General features: G+C 35.2%; 1 protein-coding gene across 42 annotated transcripts in view; it reads right to left on the bottom strand.

Annotated features, from left to right (window-relative positions):
• The window catches only part of LOC107996428 (disintegrin and metalloproteinase domain-containing protein 11), a 78,472-nt gene that overhangs the window by 17,463 nt on the left and 44,610 nt on the right, over window positions 1-16,399 (bottom strand). For 31 of the 42 annotated variants that reach the window (XM_062078679.1, XM_062078668.1, XM_062078680.1 and 28 more), the window contains 13 exons: window positions 14,650-14,700; window positions 7,376-7,524; window positions 6,501-6,557; window positions 6,336-6,415; window positions 6,188-6,257; window positions 5,885-6,031; window positions 3,659-3,862; window positions 2,920-2,994; window positions 2,557-2,729; window positions 2,317-2,486; window positions 1,748-1,911; window positions 933-1,100; window positions 276-580 (listed from right to left, as the gene is read on the bottom strand). In XM_062078679.1, the coding sequence (XP_061934663.1) occupies window positions 276-580; window positions 933-1,100; window positions 1,748-1,911; window positions 2,317-2,486; window positions 2,557-2,729; window positions 2,920-2,994; window positions 3,659-3,862; window positions 5,885-6,031; window positions 6,188-6,257; window positions 6,336-6,415; window positions 6,501-6,557; window positions 7,376-7,524; window positions 14,650-14,700 (1,813 nt within the window). Of the gene's footprint in view, window positions 1-275; window positions 581-932; window positions 1,101-1,747; window positions 1,912-2,316; window positions 2,487-2,556; window positions 2,730-2,919; window positions 2,995-3,658; window positions 3,863-5,884; window positions 6,032-6,187; window positions 6,258-6,335; window positions 6,416-6,500; window positions 6,558-7,375; window positions 7,620-9,885; window positions 10,017-14,649; window positions 14,701-16,399 lie in introns of all 42 variants that reach the window. The other 11 variants (XM_062078667.1, XM_062078645.1, XM_062078671.1 and 8 more) reach the window with 3 other exon arrangements.

Raw genomic sequence — 16,399 nt, 5'->3', positions numbered from 1 at the left:
CGTCTTTTGTTTAACAATTCTCAGAGAGCAGGAAACACGAATCTTTTGATTTCCAAGTATTAGGATCAGTAAACGTGAATCTATCCTTTCCAAACCGTTCCTCACATTCCAACATCTTTTGTTTACCAAACTCTTGGGATCGGAAAACGTGAATCTATCTCTTCCAAGCATGAAAAAAGAAAAAAAAGTAAAATTACAACAAGCGTACCAAACTCATCCACTAAAAATACATTAAAAATCAAATTGAAAACGCAAATATCATTGCTCTATCTTACTCTAGCTCGCATTTGATGTAATGACCGGAGGAGTCAGTGCCGCAGTGTCCGCTCAGCGATCCCTTGGAATTGAATTGCTCGAAGCACTGTTGGTCCGCGGCAACGCCACCGTATCCCCATATCTGCTCGCATTGAAGATTCAACGCCGGACAGACGCCGTTATAACAGTATCCATCGTTGTTGGAGCAAGGATTTCCGTTCTTCTTGTAGACGTCCGTCGGGCATTGACCGGTCTCGCCGGTGCACACTTCCGGAAGATCGCATTCGTTGGTCGATTCCCGGCACACGACGCCACGCGCGAGCAGCTGCATTTTCAAAATCGCTCGAGATTAGATCTCAGCCGAGGTTCGAGCACTCCAAAGCAGTGATTCCGTAGTGTAGAGAGAAAGGGAAATCTTGATCTCCCTATCTATTTACCCTCCTCGAGCCTCTACACACCTTCTGTCCGCTTCCATTTATCGACGCGTTTATTGTACTCGTGGCTATCGGGCACGTACATCTTTAGGCAGAGAGGGGGGAGGATGGAGGCGTGGAATGTTTGACGTGGAACGTATCCAAGATGTTGGTCCACGATAGAAATTGGAAAATTGCGGAGTGAGAGAGGAGAGGAGAGGAGAGGAGAGAGGGAGGAAGTGGAATGCAGGAGAAATATTTTACCTTACAATCGCTGCAGCAAGGGCCGGTCGCGCATTGCGCTTCGGAGGTGAGTCTGCAGGTGATCGGATCGCAGCAGGGGTCGTACTCGTGACACTCCTCGATCGATCCGCAATCACATTGCTCTCCCTCGTCGATTACCCTGTTTCCGCAAGATCTCCTTACTTCCACCTGAAAAAGGGGGTTGAAAAATGAGAATTTTCTTTGACAGGCTTTTCGTTTCCTGATCGAGGATGAATGTCGATCACGCGTGATCCATTCATGTAAAAGATATAGTTAAAAAAAGAAATGGAACAATAAAGTGAAAAATTATAGGCAATAAAAATTAAGTAACGTGAAAATGTGGTTTAAGGTTTACTTTACATGGCAAGATTGAATTTCTATATGTGATCATGTGATACAAATATTATCGTGTGAAAAAGATTTAAAGGCTCTTATAATTTCTTAGTTAATTATTAACAATTATTCTATAAAAATGCCGGTGAGTAATCGAAGCTTATAACTCTACTCTTATTCTTCAAGGTTTGTTTTGGCCTCTACGATCAAAAACTGTTCTTCAAATATATTGACAACGTGTACAGATGACAGAGATTTGAAATAACTTCAACGAATCTCTTGTAGAATATATTTAAAAGCTGGCTTGAGATGAAACGAGTCGAAGATAAGAAAACTTTATATTTAAGACCATTAGAAATCGATAGGAGATACTTATTGAAACTTTCAAGCACCCTCGTTATTTATTATCGTGTGCTCGTAAAATTTGGCTGGATGGGCTCGTTTCGTTTCAAACCGTAGATTTATTTGTTCAATCCTTTTACCTCGTTTGGTTTATTTAAAAGACAGAAGCCGTTTCCGCTTCTTAACACCTCTATGTAATCTGTTTTACTACATTCGGAAAACGTATACGGCTGAACGTTCTCCAATCCAACGATCGATTGAGCCATGATGCATCCGTGCCATTCGCGGCAGATACATTCGCTCCCTAGAGAAAATTGAATTTTAATGAAAAACGTGTCTTAAACTATGAATTTTTCATTCAGTCTAACTAATCGTTCTGACAAATAGATTGAAAGAATCAGATAAATAAATTCTTATGAATAAATTGCAAGTGTTTATGCGAAATCAAATTTTTAAAGAAATGAAACTTAAATAAAGATTCGTTTCATATAAGCATTATGATGAAAATTGAAACATTTTGTGTGTTATTGCATATCATGTACATTTTGCATAAATGTCTAAACATTTACATATAAGAATGGTTATAGATAGAACGTTTTCTAGGTTCTTCAAATATTCTATCGAATCCAGATACCACTGAATTTCATATTTATTCGTCAGAACGTTCATTTATTAAAGAAAGTATGTTTGTAGAAGAGTGGAAACTAACTTCCATCGTCATGGCTCATTCCTATATTGTGGCCGATCATGTGAGCCATAGTACCGGCTAAAAGATGAGGCTCGTATGTATTCAAATCGACGCTGATTCCTACGGATTTTTGTTTGCAGATAGTCGAAGGTATGGCAACCCCTGATTCTCCACCGGCGAACGTTTCACCCCTGTGTGTGATTCGAATTTCAATCTCAGTCTGAGAATAGATTAAATGAAATTCATTCGACGAATACTTACGTGAGTAATTGAGTGGTATCACGAGGAACACGGAACATCGTTCGCATCATGTAATCGTTTAAATTGAGCAAAGCGAGATCGATATCCATGCCCGTCGCGATTTCCGCCTGGTTTATGCCTTGCCAGGTTTCGATGTATATGACGGAGACTCTAGTATTTAACGTGCGGAAATACTGCGAAAAAGAAAATTGAAATTAATTGAAATCGCGATTATTATTGTTATAAAAGTAAAGATTGAACGAAAAAAATCAAAACTTTTTTACTATTTCCTAAATCTTTCGTTGAAACATCGGAAAAATATATCGTTGAAAATTATAAAATGTAATTTTCGTTTCATCTTGATTTCTAACCTATTACACTCACCATATCCGCGATATTAGCGACTTGGATGGCATCGTGAACAACCTCCGCTCTGGTGCTACCGTTCCTCTTCTCGAACTGAAAAATCAGGAAAAGAGAATATTTTTACGAGGCTTGTAAAGGATAGTAAGTCTAGCGATCGATTTTACGTTTTTATTTACGACAATTGATATCGTTAAAGTCAATAGTATCGATTCGTTTTACGTTTCCGACATTCGATAACTATTATTGTTGAATTACGCGAGTACGTCGGGAAGGATGAAGTGAATTTAGAGCCAGTTCTTCGAAACTTGCTTCAATGACGTCGTCGCGCTTTCCTTTAACGATTATAACCGTAATTGGCACTTTCTTAACTCCCATTGCTTTTGAGGACACGTTTCGCGCGCTTTGCCGGCCAATAACCATCGAAAGTGATCGAATAAAGTACTACAAATAGTGGAAATATTACAAATGTTCGGTATTTTAAAATTACTTACTCGGGATAAATCGGAAAAATTCGGATGGAATCGTGACACTCGTCTTAAAAGCTTCGATATAAATCGATTCGAATCGTTGAATTTTCTTTAGCCGATTATGCCCGATCATTGCCGAGTCGATTGGATCCAATAGATTCGGGATCACGCCCGATCATAACCGAATTTCTCCGATCAGTCCCGAAGCTCTAGTTTCTCAATCATGCGACGATCGCGCACGATCCTTAGGATGTTAAACACAAAGAAGAAGTAGTATAAAGTTTCAATACCATAGCCTTATCGATAATGATGGCAGTTTCGATGTATTTGGTTGTTTCACGGACGTCTCTCTTGTATCGATCGGAAGTGGTCTCCGATAGCCCCAGAACATGCTTCTGCCGGCGATTCTTTACACGCCACTCAAGATTTCCCGAGTTAGCGCAGCCTTTGTTAGCCTTTGTTCGAGCTTCAAATATAACGTGAGGATGTTTCTGCTAAAAGAGAGGTCTGCATATAGTTAACATTCTCCGAGCAGCCCGCCGCCCGCCTTTTAACGCCCGTTCCTCTATTCGATTATGGCTTATAACCAGTAGGGCCGCGGGCTTTTTGTTCCCGCATCTGCGCGAGGATCATGACCTACTATCGGCTTCGTCCAACTTTTTCTCGGTTAATTGTTACGTAGCGCCATTTGAAAGAATCCACCGAACCTTGTCGCGTCCCGAATCCGTCTATCCGACTGGATCCTCTTTCTCGATTCGCTTTACTTTCGAGTATTATTCATCGATGGAGGCAACCGCGTAAAAGTTGAGAGAGACAGAGAGAGTTCACAAAATTCACTCGACAATTGAATTTTTTAGGAGGTGATGTTCGCGCATCCTGATTTTCTCGCGAGACGCGCACGACGAGAAATTGTATTTTTGCTTTTTTTTTCGCCGTGTTGTTACTTCGAGATCCCTTCATGAATAATAATGAAGGCACAACTCGTGCATATAAGATCCCCCTCACTTAACTCGTGTCGGACGAGCATATATAGGTTGTCCCTGTCGTTTCATTCTCTAGCTTACGAAATTTTCGTATAAACGAAGCAATTCATTTTTTTCGGATAGCTATTTTTTTTTTTTTTTTCACCGAAATTTTTAATTTAGAATGGACTGTCTCTATTGTTTGTGAAACGACCAAAATTCTTTTTGATATAAGACTTTTTAAGATTTTATGTATAATTTAATCATTATTTTGTCTATTTATATCTAATCATGATATAACTTTTTTTAATGTACGTAATGTTAATCAATTCTAAAAGATAAAACACAAAAGATATTATTAAAAAATTGGTCCAGACTTAAGTATAAAATTATAAGCACATCTCATTCTATCTTGTTTCAATTAACCTTTAATTATCCATAAACAATTAATTAAGCTTCGATTTTTGCGTATCAACCTTTGTATTTGTCTCAATCGGATCACGAGTCACAAAACGAATTAAATATTTCGCACAAAACAATTTAACGATCAACACGTTTATTTAACCGACTCGGCTGACATCGTTAACGCCTATCTATTTCTCGTCGTTCGAAATCCGAAGCAGGAACTTAATTTAGCTGTTGGAAATTCGTTGGAAACAAGCCCGTGGCCGATCGATTTGGCGGAAAACTTTCGAATTCATTTTCCTCGGATCGGCATTAGATAAACGTAGAAACATCTGCGCGGAACAACGCAGAGACGCAATTTAGAGGGGCCAACCGATTACCCGTTTACGAGTCGAGCCGGGTTGATAGCGGCTTAACTCGATCCTCTCTCGCTTCGTCTGCCCCGCTAACGAAACTGGATCGAATGGCCGGCCATGTTTGCCGTCCCCGAAACACCGGCTGGATCCAGTCAAACACCTCTGGACCCTCTCTGTCCACATCCCTCGAAGCAAACTTGGACAAACCCTACTTACATACTCCTTAGGGTTTCATCCCTTTTTTTTTTTTAATTTAAATTTTTAGAATTTTATTCTATTTTATTTCGACACGATTCAGAGTTTCAGGGATGGGGAAAATTTTAAACGGTTGAAGTTAAGAATAAAGTTACTTGGATAAGTTGCTCGAATAATTTATTACTCGAAGCATCGAATAATCGGAGATAAATGGTCGAGCTTGTGCGAACAGTGGATCAACTGTAACAGCTATAACGAGTAAGTGTTATTCAAGCATTTTAATAAGTAATTTTGTTTGAAGTTACTTGAAGTAACTTTATTCGAAATTTTTAACTAGTTTGAACTTTAATGCTCAATTCTGATCTCAATGGATGAAACGTTTTGAGACTAGAATATTACTTTTTTTGATTTTTAATATCGTTTTATGGAAAAGTTGGTTTAACGATTTCGTTTCGACCCGATAAAATAGCGAAAAATAGTTTCGAATGGATGAAATATTTTGAGATCAGTTTTTATATTACTTTGCAAAAAAAAATTATCGAAAGAAGATACAGAGTATCGATAGATGATCGAATAATCTTTGAATAATTAAACTGACCGACAAATCGCCGCCGTAAAATGGATGAATGACAAATGTCTCGTTGCCTAAATGAATGACACCGCTGACACCGTTACACGTGTGAAAAGCAGCGCTAGCTCCTGGATAATCCCTCACGGTACCGTGATAGTAACAGTGCTCTATCTCCTGTAATCATTCAATCGGGAAATTCAGTCAGTTCTTTTTGTTTATTCAATCGATGGGATGGAAAAATTTTCAAAGAAAAAACACACAATATCTATTCAAATATTCGATTATAATATAGTAAATTAAAGGAAATAGACTGTGAAAAGTTTATATTACCTGTTTAGAAGTTTGTTCCGCACCGACGGTTAAAAAGTCTTTTTGCACAAGATTCGGAGCTAAAAGTTGCCTGCAACACGCGAAACGATACTCTTTGTACCATTTATCGTTTCGTTTCGTGGTGGAAGAGTACAGTATACACACTTACGTATTTAATTCTAAATCTAGGCGAAATTTATGATTAAAGGCCTTGATCAAGAGGGACGTCCGATGAAAATGTCTCCCCGTCTGAAAATCAAAGAAAACTTGTCTCGTTAAACGTATCGAAAACTTGTCTTGTTAATCGCTTCCTTGCGAACTTCCGTACACTTACTCTCATTCTGCCTTTAACATTCTGATATCCACCCTCTCCGTATCCTCTTTGAGGAAACTGAAAAGTGACAAAGTTTCGATGTTATGACAAAATAATAAAATATCGATCGATATCGATTCTCGATATTGTAAAAAAGTTGGACAGGTGTTCGTCGAAAAGAGACTATCGATCAATATCGATTCTGTAAAAGAATTCGATAGGCTTTTAAAAAGTTTCGAATAAAATATATCAATCTATATTTATAAAATATCTGTAAAAAGAATTCGGTTTTTCGGAATGGTTTTTAATCGTTACAAAATTTCGTTATAAAAATATATCGATCAATATCGATTATACAAAGAATGCTCGATAGGGCTTGTCAAAAGATGATCAAATTTCAATGTTATAAATTTTATCGATTCTCGATAAAAAAAAAATTCGATAGGTTTTCAACCGTTGGAAACCGTTCCTCTATTACAAGATATATCGATCAATATATCGATTCTATAAAGAATATTCGATAGGCCTTGTCAAAAGGTGACAAAATTTCAATGTTATAAATTTTATGGATTCTCGATAAAGAAAAAAAATTCGATAAGCTTTCAATCGTTTGCAAAGTTTCTCTATTATAAAATATATCGATCAATGTATCGATTCAATATAAAGAAAATTCGATAGGCTTTCGATTGTCGAAAAGTAACAAAGTTCATAACAAAAGCTTCGAATCGTCAAAAAGTGGGAAAGTTTCGATGTTGTAAAGTTTATCGATTTTCGATAAAAAAAATCCGATAGGCTTTCGATCGTGAGAAAGTAACAAAGTTTCGACATCATAAAATATATCAATTTTCGATAGATTTTCGATCGTTCGATATCGTTCGGAGGAAAAGTTTAATTACCTTGGATACGCTCACTTCTCTTGTGGATATCCCCATTTTCTCGTGATGCCGTAACTGTACTGGATAGATGATCTGATAGTAATGGGCCCCGATATTTTGTACTAGCTCTTGGTTTTGTCGATATTCTTGTAGTAATCGTTCGGCCTCACCTGGAATCAATTATCCCTCCAGTTTCAATCGAACATCCCAGTTCAACTCTTTTTAATTTTATCTCCGTCTTGACTCATTGTCGTCTGTGTTTCGTCTGTGTTTTAGTAAGAAAAAATTAAGATGATAAATACGATGAAAGCGATATGATGTTTTGAGATCATTTATAAATTAAACGCTATATATAAAAAAAAAAAATAAATAAAATAAAGAATTACATAAAAAAGGATATACTTCATTGATTTCGATGATTTTTATATACGTTAATAAAGGACAAGATATATTAACAAAAAGTAATTATATACGTACAAACGAAATTTTACGTAAAAGCAATCTTTTTTCGAAATAAAATAATAATATGTCGATACAGCATAATCTCATTTTCCATAATATTTAAAAATCATTGAAATCGGTGATCGGAGTTTTTTTCTACATAATTATCAAAGAATTATATTTTTCATTTATTTCCGTTAGTAAAAAAATAAAATCTTCCGATTATTCATTCTTTCCGATTCTATATAATTATAAAAATAGTTTCATCTCCTACGCTATTTAATTTCTTTCCAAAAAATCCTTACGACTTGATCCAATTACTCACAAGCTCCCTACGCGAAAAATCCAACGAACGCGAGTCTCTCGATCTTTAAAAAAAAATTCTCTCTTTGAAAATCGTTTAGCATGCAACATGCCTGTCTTTGCACGAAGTGAATAAGCGAGATTCCATCGCGAGTTAACCCTCGTCGAAATCGAGAACCGGGCGTAATTAGCGGTGTCTGATTAAACCGAGCGTGTTCTCCTTCGTTCTCTCTTTTCACCGTGTCGTAAACTGTTGCGCGGCAGTGCTATACGAATGAGTCGAGATAATCAGTGGAGGGCCTCCTCGAAGCATGTAGTATCTAGTTTACCCTCTTATCGACTGTCCGGGGCTTTGCCCGATTTAACCCGACCCATTCAAAATGAAGTGTATGGATAATTACTTGTCACGCTTCCCCCCTTCCCTTTCCCCCACCCTTTTGAACACGTAGACGTCGTTCTAATGAATTATTACGCGCGCTGTCGCGCGATTACCGACAGAGCAACTAATTACCATGCCACTCGAATCGAGGGGAACTCGATTGCACCTATTGGATTTTTTTTTCATTCGAACCATTAGAATTATTCGGCGATCGTCTACCTTTTCGCAGTCATTGTTGTACGATGGATTGGTGGTAAAGGGTGATCCTTCTTTCGATTTGTTCTCAATCGCGAAATATTTTGGTATAAGTAGTGTATGGCAGGTGGCGTGTGCATAAAAATGGCGGAACTTGGAATCCTGCAAATGTTTGTTTACGATCGATGCGTATAAGAAAATCATTATTTGTTTCGATTCATTGTGATATTCGTATACACGATTGACTTGTTTTCAATGTGCGGGTCATTGACCATCATTTCGTGGAAAAATTCAAAAATATCGAAGAGGGAAATATTTTTTTTATTTAGAGTGCCGGAATGTTGAGTTTGCAAAACGGATGTTTTATTGTTTAATGTGTAATATATATATATATATATTTGTATAACGTGCGAATTAGACGCTTCGGTTCAGGCTTTACAGATAAGCATGTATATCGTTCGTGCTACAGGTGGAAGCGATATAGAAAGGTTCAGAAGTCAATCAGTGAAAGTTTCATTTTCTGAAATTAATTTGACACGTATTTTCAAAAATTTCTAATATTTTAAATTTAATTGATGTCAATTATATAACTATTTCATCTCATTTTTACAATGCGTGACTGACACTGATTGATTTGTGAAGTTCATAGTCAATGGAAGCGATATAGTGAAATCGTAAAATCGATTAGACGTTTAAAATTTATATATTCGAAGAGTAAGTATACTTCGAGTTATATCAATTAACATTTTAATTTATAATTTTACGTATATCCATAATATAGTAATTCCGAAAGTCTAATTCTGAAAACATTAATTCTGAACAGTCTTAAAATTTTTTTTTTTACATATTTCGATTGTGAATCTTAACGGTTCGATCAATTTTACGATCTCGCGTATGTATATACGTTTGAATATTTTCATCGCGTCTATTCTGCCAGACTTTATAACGAAAAGAACATCTTTGAAGTAATATCTCGAATCAAAAATGACTCGAAGGTTCAACATTTTTAATCTTCGTTATTTAACAGGTTCAAAAATACACACGTTTTAATTAGCAAATATCAAACTAAGTTAAATTAAGGCAAGATGACTGGGTCGAACCATTGGATCATTAGAATTAGTGCGATAAATCGATATTTACGAATTACACGTATGATACACGTGACATAAAATGTAAGCGTTGTGAAAATACGTCGCGTTTAAACGAAACTTACGACCTGAATGAACGCCGTCCGAGAAGAGGAGATAACTGTGGCGATAACAGTTATGCTAATCTTGACTGGTTGACCCGTAAAGCCGCGTAATGTTCCTTGCAAATGCAGCCCCAGGAAAAGCCCCATTGTCTCTGATAAAATTCAATTAAACTTATTATATGAATATGGATGCGAAACCACCCACCCTGCTTATTTTCCGTTTCGAATACATACCGTAAATTGGGAACACTGGTAGTGGATAATATTGACGTAAATGTGGAGATTACATTTAAAATTGTGAATTGATAAGTAGATTTTAGTTGAGATGTAGAAATATTATTCTTGATATAAAATGTTGAAAGTTATTATAAATTTGTTTGAATAATAACGCATAGTAAAAAACAATATTTTTATATCGCTACATTCACTAATTTTATATTAAAATTTTTATAATTATTTATTAATAATTTGTATGTTTTAGTTAAAAAAAATTTATCTACTGAAACCAAAAATGTCCGGATGACTAACTATGCAGTATAAAATCTCGTTGTAAACGAGAGGTCATGTACAGCTTTCCACTGTAAAGTTCGATTAAAGGTGGGTTAAAGACGAGATAGGTGCTGTATTTTTTTCTAGAACCAGTATTTACGAGCATGAATCCTCCGCACAATTTTCGATCTCTATTTATTGCAGTTTTCAGGAAATCGAAGGAACCGTACGTATATTTTGAGAGTGCAAACTGTCAAACATAGTTTTACAAAAATACCTAAGCCCTTATACCCAATCTCTCTACGTCTAAGTTTCGTTCGTTAAATCCCTCTTACTCGAATTTCGACAAGACGAAACCTCTATCATTCGAGGATTTTACCTCCCTCCCCTTTTTAACTTCGATATCCGAGTTACCGTGGTTCAATTGTGATTATTAAAATTTATAGATTATTGTTAAAACTATATAATTCCTGTGTTGATAGATTGTCGATAGTTTTAAGAATCCTGGCAAAAAATTTGAATTGACGCTTATTTTGAATTTTTATGAAAAATTGTAAAAAAATTGTAAAAAAAAAATCTAGTGACAAATTGCCTATTCTATTTTTCATTTTGTTACACCATCAAAATAAGAGATAGAAAAAAGTAAAAAATTAGAAATAAAAAAAAATAGAAATAATAGATAGAAAGTTTAAGGTTAGATATAGAAGTATGTATAAATGAACGCATATTCTGAATAGATCTCCCAATGGTCGAAAAGTTCCTAGCGAAAACAGGCTAGTTCTGTATTTAAGGTAGTTTCGTTCTATTTTATTTATTTATTTTTTTTTTTAAAGGAACGGTTGCCAGAAAGTTTGAAGGGGTTGACGAATCGGACGATAGTCGCGACAAAGCGAAGGGAGTGGATTCGTAAATTGAATTTCCAGAAATGGTCCGTTCAGCTGAGATTACCGACCGATTAAGTTGGCTACGTTCATGGGTTTGTCGAGTGTCACGTTGACAGGTCGTTTATTGTGTCGGTTTCCCTAGAAATTTCGTGTGTAACAGTTACTTGTACAATTCGTATATAACATTTTCATATTATCGATTTAACAATGTAATTTGTGCAAAAGTAATCTGAAAATTGACTACTTATATAATTTATATAATATAATTTATGATATAAAATAGAATAAAATGAAAATTTTTATTACAGAGTTTAATGGTTCGTGATCTATATTTCGAGAATATTATAAACTTAAATAAATCTGATTTTATTTTTTTTTATTTTCGATTTCAATTAATTATACGATATATCATAACATTCGAAAGTTCTAAAAAATATAATTTTTCACGAGAGATAATCTCATACTGTTAAGTGATTTAGGTTAAGTCTCATTATTTCTATCAATAATTAAGAAACAATTTTGAAATAATTTTCGTCCAACAATTTACAATTAACAATATTATTAATCTAACCAACTTATAAGTTACAAAAAGTTTTTTCTCATAAATTAATTTTACATTGAACAAGACTCGTAATTTCCCAAATATAATATGCCTTTAAAATTAAATTTATCATCACATTTAAAGCAATTTACTTACTTTTTTAAAAATACCACCGTAATAATTATTACTCTGTTCGTGCAAAATCGTCCCTAGAGAGGTTCAATCCCCAGAAAACTATATAAATACCGTTCCAAGATCCCGGTGAGCCGGTGTCCGTGCGTCAATTTACTCGATGCCGTAATTTAAAGTCCTCGTCGTGTCCTGGCGTCTAGTGCAGAGAGGGCGCTGTACTCAGAGGCACGAATTGCGGTTAATTCGAACGACATGACAGGTTATTACATGCCGGTTGTGCGCCGGTGACGAAATTCACGGTGGATTTACTTTTCGACCTGGAACATCTGACTATCTATACTCGGTCAGATACACGTATAATTAAACACTAGTATGAATATTAATTTCCCTCCCTGTGGTGTATGTCACGCTTTGTAATTCAGATCTCGATATTTTTTTTTCCACCTGGAACATTTCAGGTGGAAGCACGAATACTGGTGAAACGAAAGGAAACGCGTCGCCTCGTTAAACGAAAGAAATCCGCGCGGAAATACAAACGGATACGGAATTCTCCTCTTCTCGATTCCCGAGATTTAAGAGATTTTCACGGTTGCATGATCGGGGGACGATTTATATACCTCTCGGTCGCGGCCATTTTATACTTCGATGCATTGTCCCCTCGTCTAAAATTTAACCCAATTTAAGTTTCGTGTTCCCAGCCAATCACCGCTGTTGACTTAACAATAAACCATTCCACGCGTCCGGAGAAACTGGATGTAACCGCAGATCGAGTTTCCAAGGGAAGTGCTGCAATGCGGTCTACCCCCGCTGTTCCTTTGCGTACATTTCATCTGTGATTCGAAGGAAATCTGTGCGTTCATTGTTCCCGGTTCCCGGTTCTTCGATACGAACTTTCTATTGGACGAGTTTTTTTTTTTTTTTACAAACATTCGTTGTGAAATCTGATTTTACAAAAAGTCGAATCGAAATTTTTGAAACGTGAAATATTTTTTTCCTCTCTCTTTTTTATTATTTCGTTTAAGAAGATTGAGAAATTTTGATTTGTGAAATTGTTCAAATTTAGGTTTATATATAATAATTTGATAACGATGATAGTTATTTATTTTATTAAAATTTTGTTTTGTCGTAAAATATCGTAAGGGCGTGGATATATTTCGTAGTAAAATTTTTTAAGTTGCTTTTATTTTGCAAAATATGGATGCTGCGTTAAGAGACTGCAGACTTTCATTCTCAATGCAGTTCCCATTAATGAGAAATAACTTTCGAAAGCAATTCTCGCGAGTTTTACTCTTAAATGTACCCTGGAATATGCCCAAAGGCTAAGTGAAAAACTTAATTATTTATATCAATTATTTACCATATTTGAAAGTTTCGAATCTCTAAATAACTAGCAAAAATTTGGATTAAAAATTTCCTGAGTTTTAAATTTTAACCTTTCGAAATTTCGAATATCTCATTCCTTTCCTTCTCCCCCTTTTTTTTTTTAAATTCTAATTTATTGAGAAAACATTTTACTGAATTTCGAAATTCACAAAAAAAAATTTCCCGAGTGTTTCGAAGAATTTTGAAATTTCGACTAATTCGTCCCTCTTCTTCCTTTTTCCTTCTTCTTAGAAATCCAAAAGCAAAAAAAAAAAAAATTAAAGAATTTCTTTAAAAAATTAGTTTCGAGTCAGAAAAAATGCATTTCGAAGAATATTGAGATTTCGAAATTTCGAAGTTTATAAATTTCTTTCTTCCTTTCGAAATCCAGACGGATAAAATTCGTCTGTCGCGGAAGGACGGATTAATGAAACGCGAGCGAATCCGCGTGACTGATAACGCTTTGCCTCGTGATAAAGTTAACCGAGGACGCAGTCAGATACGTTGACGCGTTTCTCCTCTCGCCGCGATAACATTGATTCGAATATCCTGTTCGTTGCGCGATTAATATCTCGCCTCTTATTCGGGACACGCGTTGAATTTTCTACGCCGGCGAGGCGTGCGCTTGTTCCCTTTGAAGGGAACAACCGACTTTGACTACGACTTCCTATGCATTGTGTATTTACGCGATCGTCTCGTAACTTTGACGTGGCCCCTTTGTAATCTGCGGTAAAGGGGAACGCAACACGGAAGAATGGAAGAAGACATCATCGATCAGGCCTTTCTAATTACCAGCAATCTTGCCTCTTGCACGAGATTAACGTGACACCATCGATGTGACATCGATTGTTATTGAATCAAATACACGAATTGCGAGTAATTTAATGATTGATGAACTTAAAATTTCCAATTATTGGATTTATAATTATTGGATTTGAAGATTTGAAGAAGTTTTCTAAAATTGTAATTTTTTTTATCTATTAATGATATAATTTAATCGATTTGCCTCGAATAATTTAGCTCGATAATAAGATCAACTCAAGAGAAAATTGTGGGGAATATTATGTAAAATTATAGTTTCGATCAGTTTGGTGAGTTTCTCAAAAAGTTTCACGGCTTATGAAGAATTTCGAGAGCACGAGATCGACGGTTTCATTAAACAGCCTTGCTTTTTGCAGCCTTAATTTTTGAGTATTTTAAAATATAAACTATAATATAGGGCAAAAATTTAAATATTAGATTGTCGAATATAACTTCATATGTTTTTTTCGTCTCAATAGAAATGATTCAGAAAAAAAATTTAAATATCAATAAACGTATCATTATTAAATAATAAAATTATCAAAAGAACATTCGAGTTTTCGTTCAAACACTTACCAACGGAAGTTTCTTCGTTCCAGAAGGAATCATCTAAAGTGTAGTCTGCTTCTGTAACAAAAGGAAAAAAGAAAACCTATTATTTCAAATACAGGTAGTACACAAATAGTATATAAATATCGTGCAAATATTTGAATTTGCAAAATAGAAATAAGGATGAGAATGAAATTGGTACATTCGTTTCACATTTCTAAATTCGAAAGGAGAATTCCTATGGGAAGCGCTGCAACGAAACCAAGTTGTGCCCCAAAGGAATTTTGGACGGGTTGCCAGGAGAATTTTCCACGAGGGAGCAAACTTTTCCAAAAGTTTCGAGATTACATGAGAGAGAAGGAACACAGCGGCGAACATTGCTACAAAAATTGCGAGGCTATCGAGACTTGTATTATCGAGAAACGCTCATTTTATGCCTCATTTACAATGTTTTATTATTATTTTTTGCTCTCCGATGAGTTAGATTATTTTTAATGAGCCAAGTCGATTTAGTCGAATCGTCGATAATTATCAAAAATTATACTTTGAATCTCCTGATTTGAATTAATTTTACAAACATTGATTCTATATAAATTTTTGTTGTTGTTATTAATCCCTTATTTTACAATTTAATTAAGAGACTTTGAAGTTTAAACTAAAAAAATTTCATGTACGAATCGATTAAAATTATCAATATATAAATAAAACTTGCGATAGTAGCTTTCAAAATTATATGATACCTCAATTACATTAAAAATAATGAGATGTCATTATAAGATTAATTAATTAAAATGAGTTCCAAATCGATAATTCATAATCTAATAATAATCAATAACCTAAAACATAGTGCATAGTACATAATACATAACATAGTATAATTTTAACAATCAAATATTGAAATATTTTTTTTCTGTAATTCAATACTTTCGGTGCGATCTAAAACTGTAAATTAATAAATTTTACATAGTAAAATCATTGATTTAATTTTCTAAAATGTTATTCACTCTATAAAATAAAAGTGCATATTCGTATTCGAATCTATGAGATATTTGATCTTTTCTAGATGGAACAAGAAGTCTCGATGTAGCTGCAAAAACAAGTGAAAAGCATGCACGATATAAAGGACAACGGTACCATTAGTTCAGGAGGTTGCAGTGAGTTCAACAGTTTGGTAAATCGGTCGTAAGCAAAAAGCGGTGATGCCATTCCGAAATCGTTCCATTTTATCGGAAAACTTCTTAATCTTTTTACCCAACCGAATGATATAAAACGAAACTTCGATACCTACGGCATTATCGAACGTTAATACCTATTTCCAATCGAGCCGTGTAAACATCCTATCGGCCATGGATTTGTTCGATCGTATATTCCAATATTTATATACTTCGTTGTGTATCTTTTTTACGAGCTATCAGATTTTTCACACCCGTGTTCTATCTTGCTTTTTGCCAAACACGGCACAATCGAAAGAGGAGAAATTTTTATTTTCGAATTCTATTTAGAAAAAAATAATAATTCCATTGGAAGAATATTTTTCGATGAGGATATTAAAATCGATCGAAATCCGAAAAACAATTCTAAATTTCGGTTTAAATCTCGACAGAATCGTGGAATGATGCTGAACGCAGCATCGTAAACCATTTCGTGAGCGCCATTTTCCAAGTTAGTTCCCACTCTTCTCATAAACCGTCACGTTCCGCTGCACCTAGCAATCAGTGACGGTCACGCCTCGTCGATTTTCTGTCTCTCTCTCTCTCTCTCTCTTTTTCCGTATAAC

Source organism: Apis cerana, linkage group LG8 (assembly GCF_029169275.1).
Source record: "Apis cerana isolate GH-2021 linkage group LG8, AcerK_1.0, whole genome shotgun sequence".
In the NCBI taxonomy this organism is placed as follows: domain Eukaryota; kingdom Metazoa; phylum Arthropoda; class Insecta; order Hymenoptera; family Apidae; genus Apis; species Apis cerana.
Note: the sequence above shows the minus strand (reverse complement) of the source record. Positions and strands in the feature narration are given on the sequence as shown.